Source organism: Bubalus kerabau, chromosome 17, assembly GCF_029407905.1.
Source record: "Bubalus kerabau isolate K-KA32 ecotype Philippines breed swamp buffalo chromosome 17, PCC_UOA_SB_1v2, whole genome shotgun sequence".
NCBI lineage: Eukaryota > Metazoa > Chordata > Mammalia > Artiodactyla > Bovidae > Bubalus > Bubalus kerabau.
Genome location: NC_073640.1, coordinates 63,634,111 through 63,658,344, shown reverse-complemented (window position 1 = coordinate 63,658,344; position 24,234 = coordinate 63,634,111). Strand labels below are relative to the sequence as shown.

Genomic DNA, 24,234 nt, shown 5'->3' with positions numbered 1-24,234 from the left:
AATGGTTAGTGTCGGAAATTATCACACGGCTTAGTCCTTCACTCAGACTCCAGGATTAGTTCCTGAGTGCCTGGAACTGACAGTGTGTTTGTTGTCATTCAGCCTCATTCATCCTGACTGAATGAGGAATAGAAAGGAAAAACTGTTCTGTAGGGTAGAATTCTACCCAGGGAGCAGTTTGTATTTCTCATTCTAGTTTTTATTATCGAGGCAAATCCAGTTTTTCGTTCCTTGAACTGCCTAAGTTGATTCTACTTGCAGGAAAGTTCCAGGAACCAGCTAGCATCCCACAGCAACCACTTGGAGACCACTGTTCGCAACCATTGAATAAAGCGCCTGAGTCTCAAGAGAGGGACCTGGGAGAAACCTGCTGGCAAAAACAGCTTTTTATTAACACCGTTTTAGACTTGTCAGGAGGAAACCTCCTACTTTCAGACACGAATACAAGGGGTTAAACCTGTTTCACACAGGATCTTAAAATGAGCGTTTTCACGGTACTAGAAGGTCCCCTGCCCCGCCTCCAGGCGGTGCTGAGTGAATCAGGGTTCATCGTGCCTCGCCCCTCCCGGGAGCGTTCCGCCCATGCGCTGCAACCGGAAGTTCCGCCTCTAACTTCGTGAGAAAGCAGTTTGTAACCCGGAAACGTTCTCCGAGGGACGGTCGCACTGGAGAGCGTAAACTTCTGATTTCTGGGGTAGCTCTGTGGTAGGCGGTCTCCCTTGTTCCACTGTCAGGGTCTCGGAGCTACCAAGGGCCTAGAATCCCAGCATCGGGCCCTCCCCCGCAAGCAGAGTCAGACGGCGCCAATACTTGTCGGGTATGTTTTCCTTTGTGTTTGAATTCGCTCTGAGGCTGGTCCGTTCCCTTGGCTTCAGTCCAGGTAGACACCGCCTTTCTCTTCTTTTCCCGCCTAAGACTGTTTAGTACCTCTTTCCCCATCTCTCAAGTAAAGTCTTCTGGCGCGAAATGGATTCCCGCCGCCCCCTAGCCTCGCCTTCGCCCTCTTGGCCCCCTGGAGGCCGCGCCGGCCGCCTGGCTCCCAGAGAGGCCATGCCCTCTCCCCGGTCCTGGAATTCAGGAGAGTCCGCCCCGGTCCTGAGACCCCCTCCTTCCCAGCCCCTCTGTCCTCGTGTCTCCTCCGACCGGTCCTTCTGCCCTGCAGACCTGCCCTTCCTCTCACCCCCCGTAGAGGGAGGTGACCTCGGCCAGCCCTGTAACACCCAGTGTTCTTCGGTGCCAAATTTTACCCTATGGCAAATGGTCTCTTGCTGTAGGCGGGCATCTTATTCGCTCGCCATCCTTGTAAATTCGTGGGCCAGGCAATCAGGCGAAGCAGAGTCAGAGAGCCGGACAGAAAGATAGGAAAACTTAAGGCAACAGAATGAAGGAGATAGGAACATAGAAGATGGCTGCTGCTGCTGCTAAGTCTCTTCAGTCGTGTCCGACTGTATGCGACCCCATGGACAGCAGCCCACCAGGCTCCCCCGTCCTTGGGATTCTCCGGGCAAGAACACGAATGGGTTGCCATTTCCTTCTCCAATGCATGAAAGTGAAAAGTGAAAGTAAAATAAAAGGAAAGTGACAGTAAAAGGAAAGCGATTACACCTTGAAAGGAGCAGATGAATCAAACAGAGAAATAAATAAAATCCTGGATCTCCAGGGGTTGGAGAGCACCGGGGGCGGGGGGGGGGGGTGCTGGATCATCAATCAGTAGGGGACAGGTAACAGTGGTGAGGCCCTTCACACAAAGAGTCTGCAATAGGGTGAAAGGTGGGACAGTGGCCTTCAGAGCATCGTGGTCCTGGGAGAGGAACAGTATAAAGGGTGACAAGGAGAGCCGAGAAAGAGGGAGGGCAGAGAGGGAGCAGAGGTGGGGGACGAAAGAGGCAGAAATACTTAGAGATGTAGGGCAATGGAGAAGGCTGGGGGCAGAGAGCCTCAAGAGAGGGAACAGGTTGCAGTTTGCAGCCAAGAGCAGGAGAGGTGTGAAGGAAGAAAGAGAGAGGAAGGCAGGAGCAGGGTAAAGAGGAGACCCTGAAGTAGAGAGAAAATAGGAAAACAGATAAAGAGAATAAAGTGGAAACACCTAGACGTGTAGGTAGGGGGGGAACTGGATCCAGTTGGGTGCTGAGGTCTTTGGATGTGGCTGATTAATTTCAGATGTAGCTTTTGTGGCTTTAGAATGTAGTAAATTCAAAAGTTGCTCAAATCATACAGATGAGAAGTGCAAAACCCTTCTATAACGCCTGTGCACATTTTGTGAATGTTTGTGTATTTTAGGTGCCCCAGGTGATTTCAGTCTGTATCCCTCACTGAGCATCAGGACTCTTGTCTCCACTGAGTGGTGCTCAGTCCAAGCTTCAGGTTTCATTAATTAGGCATTTTGCATACCCATGTTTTATACCCTCTAACCAGAGATTCCCCTTCAGGTAGTTTGTGTTGGTCCACAGCTTGATAGTGTTTAAGGTGCCCCACGTGATTGCAGTCTGGATCCTTCAGGAGCATCAGGACCCTTGAGTCCTCCCATTCCTGAGGGCTGAGATCTGGGTTGACGAGGGGGTGCTCTGCCCTGAGTGGGGATGGACCAGGGCCTGGAGTGTGACCTGAAGGGGATCATGGTGTCAGCTGAGGTGCCCCCTGCTGCTGTGTACATGAGACCTCAACCAGGAGGGGAGTGTGATCCGAGGGAAAGTGTGAGAAAGTGCCCGTATTGGACTCTGTTCGGGAGTTGACTGTCCTGAGTCCATCCTGAGACAGTGGCCACAGAGAAAAGTCTGTTCCCCATGGTGAGGGCTTCCCCGTGTGTGGGGTTGTGGCACAGGAAAGGGATGTGTTGACTTTAAGCATTAAACAGCATGTTTTCACCTTTCATGGTAGGCCTCTGAAGACTTGTGTTGCCTGAGGAAGAAGCCCTGAAGTTGAAGAAGGGGAAGGAAAAGGAGTCAGGAATGGCTTTTGCTCAGGTAAAGTCATATTCTCAGTTGATTCTCAGTCTGTCCTTCCTGAAATGCCCTTCTCTGGACTCGCTAATCTTCTCTGACTCTGGAGTATTCTGACTCCTGTACATGCACACGCACCTGGGGCCTTCCCTCAGGGCCTGTTGTCTCCACTTAGATCCCATCTCCCCATGACCCGGTGACCTGGCCCTTGTGAGGAGGCTCCCCTGGGCACCGTCCTGGGTAGGGTTTCACATGCACGGGTTGGAGACGGGGTCTCGGTGCTGTTGGGCAGCAGGGATTGCTTAGGGCCCATCTGGATGTGCTGTCTGCTCTCTGTCAACCAGGGTAAAGAAGCTGCATGTGGAAATCAGGTATTATATGCAGAATATCTGGTAAAATCTGGAAATCAGTTCAATAAGGGGAAATTTGTTCTGATTTTTTTCTAATGCCACTGAATGTAAATGAATGAGTCACTTTCTTCAAAATCTTAATGATTGAGAGTGGAATGACAATTCAGAAACAGACTTCTGTGATAGTGGGTGCTTTATTGCATTATTGAATTTACTCTATGAAAACAACTTAAATAGTTGGAAATTCAGTAAATCATTAAATTCATTAAAAAATTAAATCATTTTTATCACCTCCATCACTCAGAAGTTGTGTTTCTACTCCGTGAGTTGTATTGGGTGACACACTGAAGTTTTTATCTTTGATAAAAATAGGTTTTATCTTTGATAAAAGCAGGTAAGGTTTCAGCTTCATTCTTTTGCTAGAAGATACCTACATTCTCAGTACCATTCATTATTATTTTTTTTAAATTTTCTTTTAACAACAAAAACATTTTGTATAGGGGGTATAGCCGACTAACAGTGTTGTGATAGTTTCAGGTAAACAGTGAAGGGACTCAGCCATAAATGTTCATTTATCCATTCCCCCCCCAAACCCCACTCCCATCCAGGCTGGCACATAACATTGAGCAGAGTTTCATGTGCTATACAATAGGTTCCTATTGGTTATCCACTCTAAACATAGCAGTGTGTACATGACTTCCTAACGTCCCCAACCATCCCTTCCCCTTGGCAACCATGAGTTCATTTTCTAAGTCTGTGAGTCTCTTTCTGTTTTGCAAGTATGTTCTTTTGTATCATTTCTTTTTAGATTCCACATATAAAGGATGTCATATGATATTTCTCCTTCTCCCTCTGACTCTTTCAGTCAGTATGACACTCTCTGGGTCTGTCCATGTTGCTGCAAATGGCCTTGTTTCATGCTTTTTAATGGCTGAGTAATATTCCATTGTGTAATTTGTACCACATCTTCTTTATCTACTCCTCTGTTGATGCATATTTAGGTTGTTTCCACGTCTTGGCCATTGTAAACAGTGCTGCAGTAAACAGGGGGTGCATGTATGTTTTCGGGTCATGTTTTTCTCTGGATATATATATGCCCAGGAGTGGGATTGCAGGGTCATATGGTAGCTCTGTTTTTAGTTTTTTAAGAACTCCATACTGTTTTCCATAGTGGCTGAAGCAATTTTAAATTCCCACCCACAGTGCAGAAGGGTTCCCTTTTCTCCATACCCTCTCCAGGATTTGTTGTTTGTGGATTTTTTTGACCAGTGTGAGATGATATCTCATTGTAGTTTTGATTTGTATTTCTCTTGTAACTAGCGATTTTGAACATCTTTTCATATGCCTATTGGCCATCTATCTGCGCTCTTTAGAGAAGAAATATCTATTCAGGTCTTCTGCTGCCCACTTTTTGAGTGGGTTATTTGTTTTGATGCTATTAAGTGTCATAAGCTGTTGTAAATTTTGGAGACTAATTCCTTATCAATCACATCATTTGCAAATATTTTCTCCCAGTCTGTGGGTTGTCTTTTTGTTTTGTTTATTGTTTCCTATGCCGTCAGCACCATGCATTATTGAGACAGACCTTCCTTCTTTGTGTAGTCTTGGCATCCATGTCAATATATTTTTCATATTTTTCGAGAATTATTTCTGGTTTTCTTTTTTTTTCTTTTTTCTGCTGCACCTCTTAGCTTGCAAGATCTTTGTTCCTTGACCAGACACCAAATCCAGGCCCTCAGCACCGAGAATGGGGAGTTCTAACCACTGGGCCGCCATAATATTTCCTATTTCTGGTACTCTAATCTGCTTCATTGGCTGATGTATCTTTGATTATGCCAGTACCACATCATCTTGATTACTTTGTAATATGTCTTGAAATCTCACAACAATGGCCTCCATCTTCTTTTTCAAGAGTATTTTGGCCCTTTGGGGTCCCTTGAGATTCCCTGGTGGCTCAGATGGTAAAGTGTCTGCCTACAGTGCGGGAGACCTGGGTTCGATCCCTGGGTCAGAAAGATCCTCTGGAGAAGGAAGTGGCAACCCACTCCAGTACTCATGCCTGGAAAATCCCATGGACAGAGGAGCGTAGTAGGCTACAGTCCATGGGGTCGCAGAGTCGGACACAACTGAGCGACTTCACTTCACTTCACTTGAGATTCCCTATGAACTTTAGCATGATTTTTGTTTTCTATTACTGCAAAAATTGCCATGGAAATTTTGATATAGATTCCATTGAATCTCTAGAACACTTTGGTAATGTGGTCATTTTAAGAATATTACATCTTTGAATCCATGAGTATGGCTGTCTTTTTATTTATTTCTATCTCCGTGGACTTCTTTCAGAACATTTACTAGTTTTCAATGTACAAGTCTTTCACCTCCTTGATTCATTTGTTCCAAAGTATTCTACCCCTTTTTCTGCTATAGTAAATAGGAACTTAAAGTGAAGTGAAAGTTGCTTAGTTGTGTCTGACTCTTTGCAACCCCATGGACTATACAGTCCATGGAATTCTCCAGGCCAGAATACTGGAGTGGGTAGCCTTTCCCTTCTCCAGGGGATCGTCCCAACCCAGGGATTGAATCCAGGTCTCCCTCATTGCAGGCAGATTCTTTACCAGCTGAGCCACAAGGGAAGCCCAAGAACACTGGAGTGGGTAGCCTGTCCCTTCTCCAGCAGATCTTCTGGACCCAGGAATCAAACCGGGGTCTTCTGCATTGCAGGCAGATTCTTTACCAACTGAGCTATCCCTGAGCTATCAGGGAAGCCCATAGTAAATAGGATCGTTCTCTAATTTTCTGTTGGCATTGTTCATTGTGTATAGAAACGCAATTGATTTTTGTGTGGTTTTTTTTTTGGCTGCAACTTTTCTAAAGTTGTTTTTTAAGGTAGTAGTTTAACTTGGAATCTTTTGGGTTTCTACATGTAAACCCTTGTCACCTACAAAAACAGGTAATTTTACTCTTGACTTTGTACAGGGATAACTTTGAATTTTTTCTTGTCTAATGTCTCTGGTGGAGATGTTCATTAGTGTCTTGAACAGTAGTGTCAAGTTGCCTCTTTCTACTACTTGTAAGCTTTTAGCAATGTGGACTTCCCCTTTAGTACAGCTCTGAGTGCATATCATAAATTTTGGTATGTTGTGTTTTTATTTTCATTCAGATGCTATATAACACTTCAGCCTAGACCACCCATGGCTGGCTTTTATTTGTGTGTATTTCATGTATTGTCTACAAGTATGAAAAATCCACATTGATTGGAGGACATTATAATTATGTGAAAAAGTATGAGGAATTAAAATTAGAGACACACATTTTGCTCCAAATCCCTTCGCATAGATCTGTCAGAATACATACTGCAACTGAATTGATCCTTATCCCTCTCTCCTCTTCTCATTTTCCATGAGAATAAGAACTCTCCTCAGAGCCCTTTGGTGAAATATATTTTCATTTCAGGGATCATTGACATTCGCTGATGTGTACATAGAGTTCTCTCAGGAGGAGTGGGAATGCCTGGACCCTGCTCAGAGGACTTTGTACAGGGATGTGATGCTGGAGACCTACAGGAACCTGCTCTCTGTGGGTGAGGATCACTTCCCTTTGAAGTGGGGATCTGCTCTAGGGTATCTCTGCCTTTCCCCTCTTTGCCTCCTGGGAACCCCTGCCTTGCTTGACTGACTCAAAGCCCTGTTGGCTCAGACATGAAAAACTTCAGGATGTGGCATCAGGAACTTCAACCTAATTTCCTCAAAAAATCTACCCACTTCGTGATACAGTTATTTCAGAACTCACTCTATATTTAGAGCTCAATGACAAACTAACTGTCCCAGTGTCATGTTTTCTACTCATGTGCGTTTTGAGTTAGCCATTCTAGAAAGTAAGCTACGTTTCTGCATTGTATACTGTTCCCTGTGTATTCTGAAGGAGGCCAGCAGAAGGTAAGTTTCTGAAATGTTTTCCTCTACCCCTCCGTTGTGTCCTCAGTCCTTAGCAAGATAAAGAACGATGATTCTGGAAAAGCCACAGCAAATCACATTTCTTTCTTCTTATGTGTAGAAATTTCTGTTGATCATATTGTAGCAAGAGGCAGAGCATGGGGCTGTGGGGACTGACATGAAATCATAGATAAATTTACCATCAGATTAAATGCTATATAGATAAATCCACAACCACCATCAGTGAGCATACATGAAATTATAGTAGTAGTTGTGAGGGGTTATTGTGGTGTTCAGGACATGTAGCTTCCCTGCACAGTCTCTGTCCAGTTTTCAGAATCATTCCTCCTTGTCTTTGCCAGTGGGTTGGTCTTGATCCAGGAGACATGCATGTTTGAGATGTGAGCATTTACTCATTTTTCCCCTTACAGACTCTCTTGCTTCAGTAAAGTACTTATCTGATGCCTTCCTGCTACTGGAACTGTTGGCTGGGAGGGAGCTAGCCTGTCTCTGAGATACGTTTTGTGATTTTGTTATACCATCTCCTGAAAATGTAATATCAGTTCAGCTCTAGTGCAGTGACAGCGCACACTTGGTGCGCTGAGAATGGTTTTGAAAAACTTTGTTCCCAGTTGCCACTTTCCACAATTACAAGTTCATAATGATCATCTCCAGTGGGTAGTAGAGACTCTTAGTTTTCTATGAACTCTGAAGGTAGTAGGGGGTGTACATGGAAGAAACAGAAAATGTGAAGGTCCCACACTTGCTGGTTAGTGATGTTGAAAATATTTTCTTTTTCCTACTTTTACTCTATATTCCAGCTTTAGTGAAGAGTCTTTATCATTTTGCCCATTTTCTAATTCCTTTTTTTTTTTTTTTTTTTTTTTTGCCTTTGTGGTTCTAGAATTCTTTATGCACCCGTAGCCATGGGTTCCCCTAATTTCTCAGTCTCCTTCCATCAAGTCAAGGCCTTAATGAAGATGAGTTTAGCCAAAGAAGGTGTGAGTGGAATTAATGAATTTCTCATCTGAATGACCACATCCCTGTTTCTTATAAATGACAATATCACACCCAACAGTGTTGCTTTTACAGGTATACCCAAGAGATTTGAAAACATTTATCTGTATAAACATCTTGTACAAAATGTGCAATAGAAGATTTTTCATAATAGCCAAAACTTTTAAATTGGAGCTAGTATTTTTACACATGTAAAGTTCAGATGGAGATCCTTTTATTTTCCCACTGTGAATATTCTTTTGATAGGCACCAGTTTTTCAAAATCCGTTCTTCACTGAATTGCCTTGATACCTTAGTCTGGTGGACTACTCGAATGTGGAGTCATGCTAATAATATGTTGTCTTGGGAATTCCCTGGCAGTCCAGTGGTAAGAATTCTGCAATTTGCCCGCTGACGTCCCTGGTTCAATCCCTGGTTGGGGAACTAAGATCCTGGAAGTCGTGTGGTGCAGCCTTAAAGAATATTTTGTCTGTAGGTTCAGATTCACACCTTTTTCTCTAACTATTCGTCAACTGAGGTCATGTATGTAAAGCCCTGAATCTACTTCCCTTACTTGAAGAATTGTGATTATCTTCTGCACGCTTTTAACAATGAATAAGTAGAGTTAGATGGCAGAGAATAGTGTGTTTTTAAAGACTCGATGGACATGAGTTTGAGTAAACTCCAGGAGTTGGTGATGGACAGGGAGGCCTGGCGTGCTGTGATTCATGGGGTCGCAAAGAGTCAGACACGACTGAGCAACTGAACTGAACTGAACTGAAAGACTTAAAAGTTACTTTTATATGAAAAAAAAATAAGTATCCTGTTACATTTATTATAGTACCACTTTGTCTGCATTATGTCTTGTATCTCTTTCTTTTGCCCTTTGTTTGTAGCAGTATTGTGCATGCATGTTCAGTTGCTCAATCATGTCCCTGTCTTTGTGACTCCCTGGACTGTATCCCACTAGGCTCCTGTATCCATGGGATTCTCTAGCCAAGGATACTGGAGTGGGTTGCCATTTCCTCCTCCAGGAGATCTTCCCAACCCAGCAGTCAAACCCATGTCTCCTGTTTCTTCTGCACTGGCAGGCAAATTCTTTGCCACTGAGCCATCTGGGAAACTTTTTAACAATATTATGTCTGAACCTAATTAAATAAATTTATATGTTGCTCACTCTTCATTACATATAATTTGGAGCCAATAAACTGTATATTTAAAGTTCCTACGTATGTGTGGAATTGCTCTATTTACTGGCTCTTCATATAACTAAAGAATGTTTCATTTGTTCATATTTAATTTATTTAATTTTTATTTACAGATGATGGTTTTCAGAATGTTTTATGCTACTTCATGGGTATACAGCTATAGGCAAGGTACTTAGAAAAATATTTAGCCTTTTCAAAAACTATTTTATCAAATTCTTCATTTTCACAGTGCTGTATTTCTTTCTCAATTCTGAACCACCACTCATTTAGGGCATTTATTAGATAATCTAGTTTTGGATTATTTAGTTTTAGAATATATTTTATGTTCTTTTTCATTTATTCATGTGTAATAATTAGGCAGAATATGTGTGTGTGTGTGTGTGTGTGTGTGTGTGTGTGTATATATGGTTTAATATTCTTTTCGCTTCACTTAAAGAAGACCATAATATTTACATATAATTGGTATGCGCTTTGGTGTTAGTGGTTGAAAAGTACACTTTCTTTAATAGATAATGGAAGTTTTTCCAATATGCCTGTTTTTGTGATAGGTCATTTGAAACTAGGGTGCCCTAAAATTATTAGAATTACCTTTGATCCCTTTCATTGTAGTAAAGAACATTACTTTCTTATTACTACAAATTCTATGATCATGGTTGGGTAGCTTCATAACTGCTTGACCTAAGTATTACTTTTGGTATATTACTGTGCATTTAACAAACATTTATTTACAAATTTAAATGAATGTATATGGTTTGTTATATCTTGTAGATATCTCCTACGTGCCTGTGGTCAAGAAATTACAACTGAAGACAAACTCTGATAGAGGAGAGGTATTCCAGTCATGGATACTGGGAAGACCTGAAAGGAATGAAATGGACCTTTTTTACCTTAGGGTCATTCAGGAAAATATATACAACTTCCAGTCTAAGCAGAAAGATGAAGAAGAAAATTACAAAGGAATGCTTATAACCCATAATGAAAATCTCACTGGTAATAAAGATCAACCTGATGAAAGTGTTGCCAGAATCAAGCCTATTGAAAATTGGCTTGCCTTAAGCTTTCAGGATGAACTGTATATTTTTAAAAGTGAAGACAAAGCTGATGAATTCATTCAAGCTGACAAGATTCTCAGTAGTTGTGCCCCATTTTCACTGCCTCAGAGAATTTCTTCTAGTGTAGAAATGAACATTTCACATATATATGGGAGTAATTACATACATCCTTTAATAGTGACACAAAACCAGGAAGCACAGAGGGAAAGACTTTACAAATGTGTTGAGGATGGCAAAATCTTTCTTCAGAGATCAAACCTCAGTAGACATCAGGTCATCCATACAGAGGAGAAGTTACATGAATGTGATGTATGTGAAAAAGTCTTTAGTCGAAATTCACACCTTGCAAATCATCAGAGAATTCATACTGGAGAAAAACTTCACAGATGTAATGAGTGTGGCAAGCTCTTTGGTCAAAAAACAGACCTTACAAATCACTTGAAAATTCACACTAGAGAGAAACCTTACAAATGCAATGAGTGTGGCCAGGTCTTTAGTCAAAAAGCAACCCTTACACGTCATCAGAGAATTCATTCTGGAGAGAAACCCTACAGATGTAATGAGTGTGGCAAGGTCTTTAGGGAAAAGGCAATCCTTGTGTTTCATCAGAGAAATCATACTGAAGAGAAATCTTATAAATGTAATGAGTGTGGAAAGTCCTTCCATTACAGCACAAAATTTCGTAGACATCAGTTAATCCACATGGAAGGGAAATTATATAAATGTGATATATGTGGCAAAATGTTCCGTCATGATTCCAGCATTCCAAGACATAAGAGAATTCATACTGGAGAGAAACCTTACAAATGTGATGAATGTGGCAAGGCCTTCAATCAAAAATCAAACCTTGGAATTCATCAGAGAATTCATACTGGAGAGAAACCTTACAAATGTAACGAGTGTGACAAAAGCTTTAATAGGAACTCAGCCCTCACTCAGCATAAATTAGTCCATAGGGAATAGAAATCATATAAGTGTGATGTATGTCACAGATTCTTTCATTGTCATTCAAACTGTGCAAGACATCAGAGTCCATACTGGAGAGAAACCTTACAAATGCAATGATTGTGACAAGGTCTTTAGTCAGAAAATACACCTTAGATGTCATCGGAAAATTCATACAGGAGAGCAGTCTTAGAAATGTAGTTAAGTGTGGCAAAATTTTTCATCACAGGTCAACCCTCACTCAACATCTGAGACATGAGACTGGAGAAGAATTATAGTATTGTTAGGAATGTGATGAAGTCAATAGTCAAAATTCAGACCTTTCAGTTCATCAGAGAATTCATAATGGAGAAAAACCTTCCAAAGGCCGTGAGTAATGAAAAGCCTTTACTCAGATCTCAACCCTTACTACGCATCAGGAAATCAATACAGATAGTAAACCAAGTTAATGGATATATGTGGGAAGATCTTCATTTAATACTGACATTTTAAAGTCATGGGAAATTCATGGTGGGGAGAAACTTGTGCACATTCATGAGTGGCATGGCTTCATTTACTGTAAGAAAATCTGTACTGGATAGAAATTGTAGAAATTTTATAACTTTCTCAGAATCTTAAGTCAAAATTTGTACTTTAAAGTCCACCAAAGAATCATAGTGGAGACAAACTTTATTAATAAAATGAGTGTGACAAATCCTTTGGTGTACTCAAGTCTAACTTACTGTTAGGTAATCTGTGTTTGTGAGGAAATTTAAGAAATGGTTTTAGCAGGTGTCCACCTCTTAACTTCATTTGAAAGGTCCTTTTGGAGGGAAATGTGATAAATGTGTTTTAGACAAGGAATTCAATCACCAAAGAATTCATTCTCAAAATTACCTCACAGTTGCAGTGAACGCTGCTGCTAAGTCACTTCAGTCGTGTCCGACTCTGTGCGACCCCATAGATGGCAGCCCACCAGGCTCCCTTGTCCCTGGGATTCTCCAGGCAAAAACACTGGAGTGGGTTGCCATTTCCTTCTCCAATGCGTGAAAGTGAAGTCTCTCAGTCGTGTTAGACTCCTAGCGGCCCCGTGGACTGCAGCCTACCAGGTTCCTCTGTCCGTGGGGTTTTCCAGGCAAGAGTACTGGAGTGGGGTGCCATTGCCTTCTCCGGGATGAACCCTAGAAAAACTCTTACTTGGGTCTCACTTTTCACCAATAATCAAGTAATCTGCACTGCACAGAACATTACAAGTGTATTGAATTTTGCAAAGCTTTTAGGTTGTTTCTTATAAGACCAGGATCACCAAATACATCATCCTTTAAAAATACAATGCCTGTGGCAAAGTTTCACATTATTACTCCTTCGTCACTAGATACCAGTGTATTTATCCTGGAGAGAAGACACAGAAATGTAACATGTGTGGCAAAGATTTTACCCAAAGGTCAGACAATGGGACACGGGGCTTCCCTAGTGGCTCAGTGGTAATGAATATGCCTGTCAATGCAGTAGACATGGGTTTGATCCCTGATCAGGAAGATCCCACATGCCTCAGAGCAACTAAGCCCATGGGCTACAACTGTTGAGCCTGTGCACCGCGACTACCAAAGCCCGCACACCCTAGAGCCTGTGCTCCTCCCAACATAAGAGAGGCCTGCATACTGCAGGCTACTGAGGGTAGCCCCAACTTGCTGCAACTAAAGAAAAGCCCGTGCAGCCCCAAAGATTCAGCACAGCCAAAAATAAAAAGTTTAAATTTTTTTTTAATTAAAAAAAAAAGACATAGTGGAGTGACACCTTGTAAATGCAATGAGGGTGACAAAATCTTTATGTAGAATTCAAGAATTAGGCAAGATCAGACAGTCCATTAAGGAGAAACACTTCAAATCCATGAGGAGAGGCCCTATGCAGGTCTCATAATGCACTAGACATCTCAATATACATCTTTCATAGAAACCACACAAAGCAATACCTGTGCTAAGGCTTGTACCAGAAGATAGACACTCTGAAACACAGGACTTATTCTGGAGAGGAATGTAATGAGTACTGTAAAAATTTCCATCGGGTATCCACACCTTTTGTGTAATAAGTGCACCTATACAGCTCAGAAACTAGAAATTTACCTACTGTGGAAACCAGTGCATCCTCAGCATTCACTGAAGAACTTAATATTGCCGAGAATCCTTTCAAGTGTGATGATGTTGGTAAATTTTTTGAGCAATTCTCTCAGCAGAGTACACATTGGAAAATTTAATACTAGGAGTAAATAAGTTATTTCTCCAAGATTGTGGTGGTAGTGGTTTAATCACTGAGTTGTGTCTTGACTCTTGTGACCCCTTGTACCCTCCAGGCTCCTCTTTCCATGGGATTTCCCAGGCAAGAACACTGGAGTGGGTTACCATTTTCTCTTCCAGGGGGTCTTCCTGACCCAGGTATTGCACCTGCGTCTCTTGGCGTTGCAGGCAGATTCTCTACTACTGAGCTGTGAGGAAGAGCCCATTTCTCCGAGATAAGTCTGAGATTATTACAGTGCAGAATCATTACAAGTGACAATATGTTAAAAATAATGACATATTTGCTATATGAGAGAAAGAAGGACATATGTGGAAATGGCCCATTATCTGTATAAATATGTAATTACCAGAGGCTTTTTGAACTGTTGATACCTTTCTACCTGAAGTTTGAAGACTGTTGATCTTATGCATTCATTACAGCTTTTTTATGATAGTCTGAGAAGAAATCAATAAAATGAGGGGGCTGACTTCATTTAGTGTGGGTGATGCATATCCTTATTTCCTAAAAAAGAAAGGATCTTAAATTATCCAATTGAATATTGTGTGAATTAGCATCAGAGAGGGACAAAAAGTAATATAAAAATATGACATGATTAGCCATGCTTATTATTCAAGGGTGCCCTTTGGAGATAGGTCACAATGAATCATTAGAAGCATCTGCCAATCACTATGAACAGATCAGCAGGACCTTAATGGACTGGACTTCACATGGGAAGAAAGTGAAAAGCTAATAGTGATTATCTGGTAGCAACAATACACATGGAAAGTTGGTAACATTCTGCATTGCTTAGGAATAGCTGTTCTATACATGTGATTAATGAAAAATTAGTCTTGCTCTTTGAAATTAAAAAGAGGGCAGTTTTTGATTGTGAAAGAAAAATGTAATCCAAAGTGCCAGAATCCTGTATGTATGTGTTCAGTTCAGTCGCTCAGTCATGTCTAACTTTGCAACCCCACGAACTGCAGCACGCCAGGCCTCCCTGTCCATCACCAACTCCCGGAGTCCACCCAAATTCGTCCATTGAGTCGGTGATGCCATCCAACCATCTCATCCTCTGTCGTCCCCTTCTCCTGCCCCCAATCTTTCCCAGCATTAGAGTCTTTTCCAATGAGTCAGCTCTTTGCATCAGGTGGCCAAAGTATTGGAGTTTCAGCTTCAACATCAGTCCTTCCAATGAACACCCAGGACTGATCTCCTTTAGGATGGACTGGTTGGATCTCCTTGCAGTCCAAGGGACTCGCAAGAGTCTTCTCCAACACCACAGTTCAAAAGCATCACTTCTTCGGCACTCAGCTTTCTTTATAGTCCAACTCCTACATGCATACATGACTGCTGGAAAAACTATAGCCTTGAGTAGACGGACCTTTTTTGGCAAAGTAATGTCTCTGCTTCTTAATATGCTGTCTAGGTTGGCCATAACTTTCCTTCCAAGGAGTCAGCGTCTTAATTTCATGGCTGCAGTCATCATCTGCAGTGATATATGTGTATGATTGACATTTAATGGCTGCCATTACCTTTTGCTATCTTTTTATTCCTGTTTTAATTAAAATTTAATTATTCTTCATAACCTTGAATGAATCATGTTCATTTCATCAACACACATTTATTCCACCTGGGTACTTTTATTACAGAAGCAAAGTGCACCATCAAGTTCTTAGGATTGAAAGATGGTGTACAGAAATAGTTTTAATGTGAAAACTTGGCCTGTGTGCACTGGTGCTAAATGGAATGTTTAAAACAGAGTTTTTGATGAAGTATTAATAAAAAGGCCTTCCCTGGTGGCTCAGTCAGTAAAGAATCCACCTGCAATGTGGGAGACCTGGGTTTGATCCTTGGGTTGGGAAGATCCCCTGGAGGAGGGCATGGCAACCCACTCCAGTATTCTTCCTTGGAGAATCCCCATGGACAGAGGAGCCTGGCAGGCTGTAGTCCATGGGGTCTCAAAGAGTGGGACACGACTGAGTGACTAAGCACAGCACATTAATAGAAAAGAACAGTTTTATTGCTTTTATTGAAATTGTTTTCAGCTTGTTAAGAGGAAATATCAGTTTCAGATGTAAGCGGCCCATGCAAATACAAGCTTTTATCTTAAAGCTGTTTCAGACAAGAACTTAAACTGAACACTTTCAAGGTACTGGAAAGCACTATTCCCTGTTCCACGTATGGGGCATCATCTTTTGGGATTTGAAATAGCTCAGCTGTAATTCAATTACTTCAGATTGTCATGAGGCCAGCAAAGTGTCATGAACTTTTCCTACACTTGTTGGCTTAATGTTTTCTGGACAGGTAGTGAGGCTTTACTCGTTTGTAGAGTTTTCCCAAAGGCTTTTCTGTTTGTTTATTGTATATTGAGTTCCTCATGGGTTAATGAGTGCCTGTTAGTTTTCTGCTATCCTTCTGACATCATTCTTCATTGGTTTAATTTTTTTCTTTGCAGCCAAATGTAATACGATTTTAGAAGGTAGATGTGCATGGAATGTTAGCATGACTTTTGATATACCAAAACTTTTGATATTCTGGACCACCAGGGTAGACCCTGTGTTGACATTCTTAATTAATATAATCATATCGTTAAAATGCCGAGACTTTGGCTGTTATTTGGAGAACATTTCATTTATTATTTCATTTATTAATACTTAATTTTGATGTATAGATGATGTAACACTTCATTATGCTTCTTCATGACTACATAGTTTTACAGGAGATATTTAGAAAAAATATTTTCATTATGCCATAGACATTTTATAGCAATTACTCTATTACCATGAAAGTAATCTCAAACTTCTTTCGTGTTTGGCAAATAAGATTTAAAATTATATATAAATTTAGTATCATATTATGCGGGATATATTGAGTTTGCCAGAAAGTTCATTTGGATTATTTTATATTAGCTTTTAGAAAACCCAAATGAACTTTTTTTGCCACTCCAAAAGATAAAAATATCTACAAACACCATCAGTGAGCATTATGTTAAATTATAGTACTACCAGGCAGGAATTATTGTGGTCTTCAGGAACTAGGTTTTTGCCTCAAGCTTCATTCAATTTTCAGAATTATTTTTCCTTCCCCTCTCTCTTTGCCACTGGCTTCGTTTGGACCCTAGATAAATGTGTGTGTGAGATGTGAACTCCCTTTTTCCCCTTACAGACTCTCTGGTGTCAGCAAAGTACTTAGCTAATGTTTTCCTGCTGCCAGAACTACTGTGGACTCAGTGTTGCCTGGGAGGTAGACAGCCAGTCTCTGAGATGTGTTTTGTGACTTTGATATACCATCTCCTGGAAATATAATAGTTCAAATGTAGTGCAATGATTGTGCACACTTGATAAGCTGAGGTGGTTTCTGAAAAACTGTTGCCACTTGCCAATTCCCACAAACAATGACAAGTTCCTAAAGTATATCACCCAAGTGGAGTAGAAACTCTCCCTTTTTATGAGCCCTGAAGGCCTCCAGGGGTGCCAATGGAAGAAACAAAAAGCACAGAGGTTTCAGGCTTGCTGGTTAGTGATGTTAAATATATTTTCTTTTTCCTACTTTTACTCTGTATATTGATTTTCATGAAATATCTCTTCTTCTTTTTCCCCATTATCTAACTTCACAGTCTGCTTCCATCAAGGCAAGATAGGAGACCAGCTTTGGCGAATAAGTTGTGAGACATACTAATGAATTTCTCATCTGAATGACAAAGTCTGTATTTCTTATAAACCACAATGTCAAATCTAAGAATTCAGTTTTACAGATATACTAAGGATGTTTGTGAAGATTTATGTAAACATTTATTATTAATTTATACACATTAACATGCTGTAATTGTCAGTGTGTGTGTGCTTAAACTAAGATCATGGCTTCCGGTCCCATCACTTTATGGGAAATAGATGGGGAAACAGTGTAAACAGTGTCAGACTTTATTTTTGGGGGCTCCAAAATCACTGCAGATGGTGACTGTAGCCATGAAATTAAAAGACGCTTACTCCTTGGAAGGAAAGGACCAACCTAGATAGCATATTAAAAAGCAGAGATATTACTTTGCCAACAAAGTTTCGTCTAGTCAAAGCTATGGTTTTTCCAGTGGTCATGTATGGACTATGAAGAAAGCTGAGCGCCAAAGAATTGATGCTTTTCAACTGTGGTGTTGGAGAAGACTCTTGAGAGTCCCTTGGACTGCCAGGAGATCCAGCCAGTCCATCCTAAAGGAGACCAGTCCTGGGTGTTCATTGGAAGGACTGATGCTGAGGCTGAAACTCCAATATTTGGCCACCTTGTGCGAAGAATTGACTCATTGGAAAAGACCCTGATGCTGGGAGGGATTAGGGGCAGGAGGAGAGGGGACGACAGAGGATGAGATGGCTGGATGGCATCACTGACTCGATGCATATGAGTTTGGGTGAACTCCAGGAGTTGGTGATGGACAGGGAGGTCTGGCATGCTGCGATTCATGGGGTCGCAAAGAGTCGGACACGACTGAGTGACTGAACTGAACTGATGTGCTTAATCACTCAGTCATGTCCAACTCTTTGTGACCCTTTGGACTGTAGCCCACCAGGCTCCTATGTCCATGGGATTTTTCAGGCAAGAATACTGGAGTGAGTTGCCATTTCCTCATCCAGGGAATCTTCTGACTCAGGAATGGAACCCATGTCTCCTCAGTCTCTTGCATGGCAGGAGGATTCTTTACCCACTGAACCATCACAGAAGCCCCAGAAATTGTGAATAGAAGCTTTAATTCCAACAGCCAAAACTTTTAACTTCAAATTGTTCATTTTCTCAGTGCTATATTTGTCTCCCAGTTCTAAAGTGGTACTCATTTAAATTATTCATTAGATAAGCTGGTTTTGTCTTTTCTTTTACATCTTAGGTTCTTTACCACTCATTCATGTAAAATAAGTATGCAGTATATATAGTTTAATATCCTTTGCTCATCCTTTAATTGTAGCCATTACGTTTCCTGACGATTGGTACATGCTTTGCCATCATTTTGAAACTCACCCTTTCTTTGATCAGTTCAGTTCAGTTCAGTCGCTCAGTCATGTCTGACTCTTCGCGACCCCATGAATCGTAGCACGCCAGGCCTCCCTGTCCATTACCAACTCCCGGAGTTCACTCAGACTCATGTCCATCGAGTCAGTGATGCCATCCAGCCATCTCATCCTCTGTCGTCCCCTTCTCCTCCTGCCCCCAATCCCTCCCAGCATCAGAGTCTTTTCCAATGAGTCAACTCTTCGCATGAGGTGGCCAAAGTACTGGAGTTTCAGCTTTAGCATCATTCCTTCCAAAGAAATCCCAGGGCTGATCTCCTTCAGAATGGATTGGTTGGATCTCGTTGCAGTCCAAGGGACTCTCAAGAGTCTTCTCCAGCACCATAGTTCAAAAGCATCAATTCTTTGGCACTCAGCTTTCTTCACAGTCCAACTCTCACATCCATACATGACCACAGGAAAAACCATAGCCTTGAGTAGATGGGCCTTTGTTGGCAAAGTAATGTCTCTGCTTTTCAATATGCTATCTAGGTTGGTCATAACTTTTCTTCCAAGGAGTAAGCATCTTTTAATTTCATGGCTGCAATCACCATCCTCAGTGATTTTGGAGCCCCCCAAAAATAAAGTCTGACACTGTTTCCCCTGTTTCCCCATCTATTTCCCATGAAGTGATGGGACCAGATGCCATGATCTTCATTTTCTGAATGTTGAGTTTTAAGCCAACTTTTTCACTCCTCTTTCAGCCCATTTATGCCTCTCATTTTCAATGAATTAGTAATGTTGTTCAAATATCTTATTATATGGGCAATTCCTAAATACCTTGTTTCTATTAGGACACCTCATAACTCTATTATTATAGTTATACAATGGCATCGTACTTAACGTTGTCATATCTTATTTAATTATTGCTGACTCACACTTAACAGAATATAAGTGACTTGAAGACAAGGTATTGATTTCATTTCCTGTTAGATGATCAGTGATTGGAATCATCCTGACTGACAGAATGAGTGTGTGCACTTTATCAGTGCTAACAAGGTAGGTAGAGTGGTTAATGAGACATGTAATTATGTTTGTTTACCATAAATTATTTCTTCTCATAACTTTAAAATGTAATGTTCTGAATATTTAAATTAGTTCTCACTCTGTATTTTGTGCACATGTGAATTTTACACAGCATGTGCTAAACATTTAACTCATCAAAGAAGGGATGTTTTCAGGAAGATTTTTTTTTCTAGTTTTTTAAACCTCAGAATTTTCTTTTTTTTAGTCTTTTATTTTGCAATTAGGGATTGAATGTGTCACTCCTGCATTGGATACACTAAATCTAAAGCACTGCACCATCTGGGAAGTCCCTTAAGCCATAAAAATTTCAAATCAAGGTGGATTCTGATGGGAGTTCCCTGGCAGTCCAGTGCTTAGGACTCGGGGTTTCATTGCGGTTGGCCATGGTTTGATCCCTCCTCTGGTACAATCCATAGACCTCACTATGGATTTTTTTTTTTTTTTTTTTGGCTACACAGTATGGCATGTGGGATCTTAGTTCCTGGACCAGGGATCGAGCCCATGCCCCCAGCAATAGAAGAGCAGAGCCCTAATCACTGGGCCATCAGGGAAGTCCCTCAATCCCTCATCTGGGAGCTAAGATCCCAAAAGCCACACAGATGGCCTAAATTTTTTTTTCCCCTGAAATCCTCCATTCTGCTTCTGTCACTAAATAATAATCTTTTTCTGAGAGAGGATAGTTTTCTGATTTTGTTTTTTTCTTTTATCTAAGTGTGGTTGATTTACAACCTAGTGTTGATTTCTGCTTGCTGTACAGCAGTTAACAGTATGTATTATATAATATACGTATTAAATATGTTAGTTCAGTTCAGTTCAGTCGCTCAGTCGTGTCCGACTCTTTGCGACCCCATGAATCGCACCATGCCAGGCCTCCCTGTCTATCACCAACTCCTGGAGTTCACTCAAACTCATGTCCATCGAGTCGGTGATGCCATCCAGCCATCTCATCCTCTGTCATCCCCTTCTCCTCTTGCCCCCAATCCCTCCCAGCATCAGGGTCTTTTCCAATGAGTCAACTCTTTGCATGAGGTGGCCAAAGTATTGGAGTTTCAGCCTCAGCATCAGTCCTTCCAATGAACACCCAAGACTGATCTCCTTTTAGGATGGACTGATTGGACCTCCCTGCAGTCCAAGGGACTCAAGAGTCTTCTCCAACACCACAGTTCAAAAGCATCAATTCTTTGGTGCTCAGCTTTCTTTATAGTCCAACTCTCATATCCATACAGAACTACTGGAAAAACCATAGCTTTGACTAGATAGACCTTTGTTGGCAAAGTAATGTCTTTGCTTTTTCATATGCTGTCTAGGTTGGTCATAGTTTTTTTTCCCAAGGAGCAAGTGTCTTTTAATTTCATGTCTGCAGTCACATCTGCAGTGATTTTGGAACCCCAAAAAATAAAGTCTCTGTTTCCATCTATTTGCCATGAAGTGATGGGACCGGATGCCATGATCTTAGTTTTCTGAATGTTGAGCTTTAAGCCAACTTTTCCATATATTCTAAGGGTTATTTCTGTGCTTTCTGATTTGCTCCACTGGCTTCTGTATATTTGTTTATGCCTGTACCACATCCCAGATGATTTCAGCATTTTTCACATCTAAAAGTGTTGGCCTCCAATTCCTTTTGGAAGACTGTTTTGGCTATTTAGGGGTCTCTTGAGATTCTATAGGAATTTTCACATGATTTGTTCTATTACTACAAACATTGCCATTCAAATTTTAATAGGTATTTCATTGTGTCTGTAGAAAACTTTAGGGCTTCCCAGGTAGTGCTAGTGGTAAAGAACCTACCTGCCAGTGCAGGCAGAGACACAAGATATGTGGGTTTGATCTCTGGATTGGGAAGATCCCCTGGAGGAGGGCATGGCAAACCACTCCAGTATTCTTGCCTGGAGAATCCCATGGACAGAGGAGCCTGGCAGGCTATAGTCAACAGGTTCACAAAGAGTAGAACATTACTGAATTGACTGATCACACACACACAGAAAATTTTGAGTATTGTGATCATTTTAAGAATCCTGTCAGTTCCTGAATACAGAGTTTCTTTTATGTGTGTTTCCATGGACTTCTTTTAGCAATGTTTGGCAGTATTCAGTGTATAAGTCTTTTACCTTCTTTGCTAATATTTTTGCCAATATTTCATAAATATTCTACCTCTTGATGTTATAATAAATAGAATTTTTCTCTAATTTCCAGTTGACATTGTTAATTGTGTATACAATTGCAACTGATTTTTTCAGTGTTGATTTCTTATGCTACAGCTTTCCTAAAGTTTCTTTTTTTTAAAAAAAAAAAAAGTATTTATTTATGCATTTGGCTGTGCCGCTTAGTTGCAAGATCCATCTTCATTATGGCTTGTGGGTTCTTTTAATTGGCATGTGGAATGTAGTTCCCTGACCAGGGATGGGACCTGGGCTCCGTGCATTGGGAGCTCAGAGTCTTAGCCACTGGACCTGCAGGGACGTCCCTAAAATTGTTTTTTGGAGTAGTAGTTTTCTTATGGAATCGTTTTTCTTTGTACATGCTGACAAAAAAAACAAAACATAGAATGGAAGTAATATAATAGTAAATTCAATAAAGACTTTGAAAATGGTCCACATGCAAAAAATCTTACATATGAAGCATTTAGAGTAATGCTTAATATCTAGAAAGTATTTGGACACCTTAAGTTATTGCTATTCTTATCATCTTTGTCACTTAATATTTACACTTTGTAAAAATTCTACTGTGGACCTTGTCATCTCTCTCTATTTAAATTTTTGGCCATGCCATGCAGCATGTGGCATCTTAGTTCCCCAAAGGAGTATTGAATCTGTGTCCCCTACAGTGAAATGTGGAGTCTTAACCACCTGACCACCAGGGATGTCTCAATTTTGTCCTCTCTTAAGATGCCAATTATAGCCTTCCTCGCGGCCGTGGAGCTCTGTCTGGTCGGTCCCCCTCCTCCTCCGCCTAACACTCTTTCCCTCCTTCCCTCAGAGGATGTCCTCCTTCCAGCTCAACCTCAACCCGCTCAAGGAGCCTCTCGGCTTCATCAAAGTCCTCGAGTGGATTGCTTCTATCTTTGCTTTTGCTACCTGTGGAGGTTTTAAGGGCAAAACAGAAATTCAAGTGTCTTGTGCTACAGGTCCTGAGAATAAAACGATTAGAGCTGCTTTTGGTTATCCATTCAGGTTGAATGAAGCATCATTTCAGGCACCTCAAGGTGGAAATGTCTGTGGTGTAGAATGGAAAAATTATGTCCTTATTGGAGATTACTCCTCTTCTGAGCAGTTCTATGTTACTTTTGCAGTCTTTGTCTTCCTGTACTGCATTGCTGCTCTTCTGCTGTATGTTGGTTTCACAAACCTGTATCGTGATAGTCGAAAGCTTACCATGACTGACTTTGTAATTACTATTGTTGTGACTTTTTTGTGGTTGGTGAGCACTTCAGCCTGGGCTAAAGCTCTTACAGACATTAAAGCAGCTACCGGTTCCAGTATTGTCCAGGAACTTAAGACTTGTAATGTTCAAGGAGTGATGTGCCAGTTTGTCTCTGTGACTAGTATGGGATCCCTAAACGTGTCTGTGATCTTTGGCTTTCTGAATATGATACTTTGGGGAGGAAATGCATGGTTTGTGTACAAGGAGACCAGCTTTCACAGTCCATCAAACACTTCTACTTCTCAAGGAGGTATTCCTCCTCCAACTGGAATATAATTGAAGGGAGAAGTACACTGTATGAAATAAATGTCTGTACTATGACCTGTGGCCAACACCTTGAGAAGCATTTTTTGTTTCTAATAAAAGTAATGGCTTTTTCAGTAAATTGGTGGGTTTAAAATTTTGCTGCTTTTTTACATAAAGCTGGTGCCTTTCCTAGGAATTTAAGATGTAAAGGTATTCTCACATGTGAATTTGAAAATTCAGGGGCCTATTATGAGATGATACACATTTTTAAATGAACGGTAATTTCTTCACTAAGTTGTTTTCCTTCCAAAGTGTTTACACCTTAAGGCTTAACGTATATCTTCACTCAGAAAAGAGTTTTATTGTCATATCATAATAAGAAGAAAATCTCTTTTGGAATATTACACTACTGTAAGTTTGTACAGATCATATTCCTAAGACGTGTCTTTGTTTAAGAAAGTCTTGATTACATAAATCATATTTAGAAAAAACATTTAGTTAACAGTTTATATCTGAACACTGTTTATATGTTATGAAAAATGCTTAATTACAAAGGCTGACGTATTATTTCTGTTTTTCTAAATGACCTACAGTACTTGGTAGGTGTACTAAAATTGTTTGGGGAGTGGGGTTTAGAGATTTCTAATAGATGTATAGTTAATTTGGTAATTCCCTCGCATGAGGTGTAAGCTTCCATATGCTGGTTATTTAATAGATTTGCTACATAAGTAAAACATGGTTCACCTAGATAGTTCGATATGTATGGGCATTACTCCTAGTAGTATTTGTTTGTTGTCTTTTGTTGCTTATGCTCCTTCCGTGCAGGCTGAGACC

At 40.9% G+C, this 24,234-nt stretch overlaps 3 protein-coding genes across 5 annotated transcripts in view; 2 read left to right on the top strand and 1 right to left on the bottom strand.

The window, feature by feature from the left end:
- Positions 1-24,234, bottom strand: part of LOC129631040 (zinc finger protein OZF-like) — a 281,286-nt gene that overhangs the window by 179,760 nt on the left and 77,292 nt on the right. The gene's annotated exons all lie outside the window — the stretch shown is intronic.
- Positions 680-12,119, top strand: LOC129631049 (zinc finger protein 813-like). Of its 2 annotated transcripts, XM_055551814.1 has the most exons (5): positions 680-817; positions 2,878-2,963; positions 6,743-6,869; positions 9,539-9,593; positions 10,194-10,356. In XM_055551814.1, the coding sequence occupies exons 2-4, from the start codon at positions 2,949-2,951 to the stop codon at positions 9,586-9,588; spliced, it is 192 nt and encodes a 63-aa protein (XP_055407789.1). In that variant the 5' UTR covers positions 680-817; positions 2,878-2,948; the 3' UTR covers positions 9,589-9,593; positions 10,194-10,356. The 2 variants fall into 2 exon arrangements, with proteins under 2 accessions (XP_055407789.1, XP_055407788.1); XM_055551813.1 differs by lacking the exon at positions 9,539-9,593 and having other exon boundaries at positions 10,194-12,119.
- Positions 22,635-23,539, top strand: LOC129631058 (synaptophysin-like protein 1). The gene has a single exon (XM_055551831.1). It carries the CDS (start codon positions 22,714-22,716, stop codon positions 23,428-23,430), a length of 717 nt encoding a protein of 238 aa, XP_055407806.1. The 5' UTR covers positions 22,635-22,713; the 3' UTR covers positions 23,431-23,539.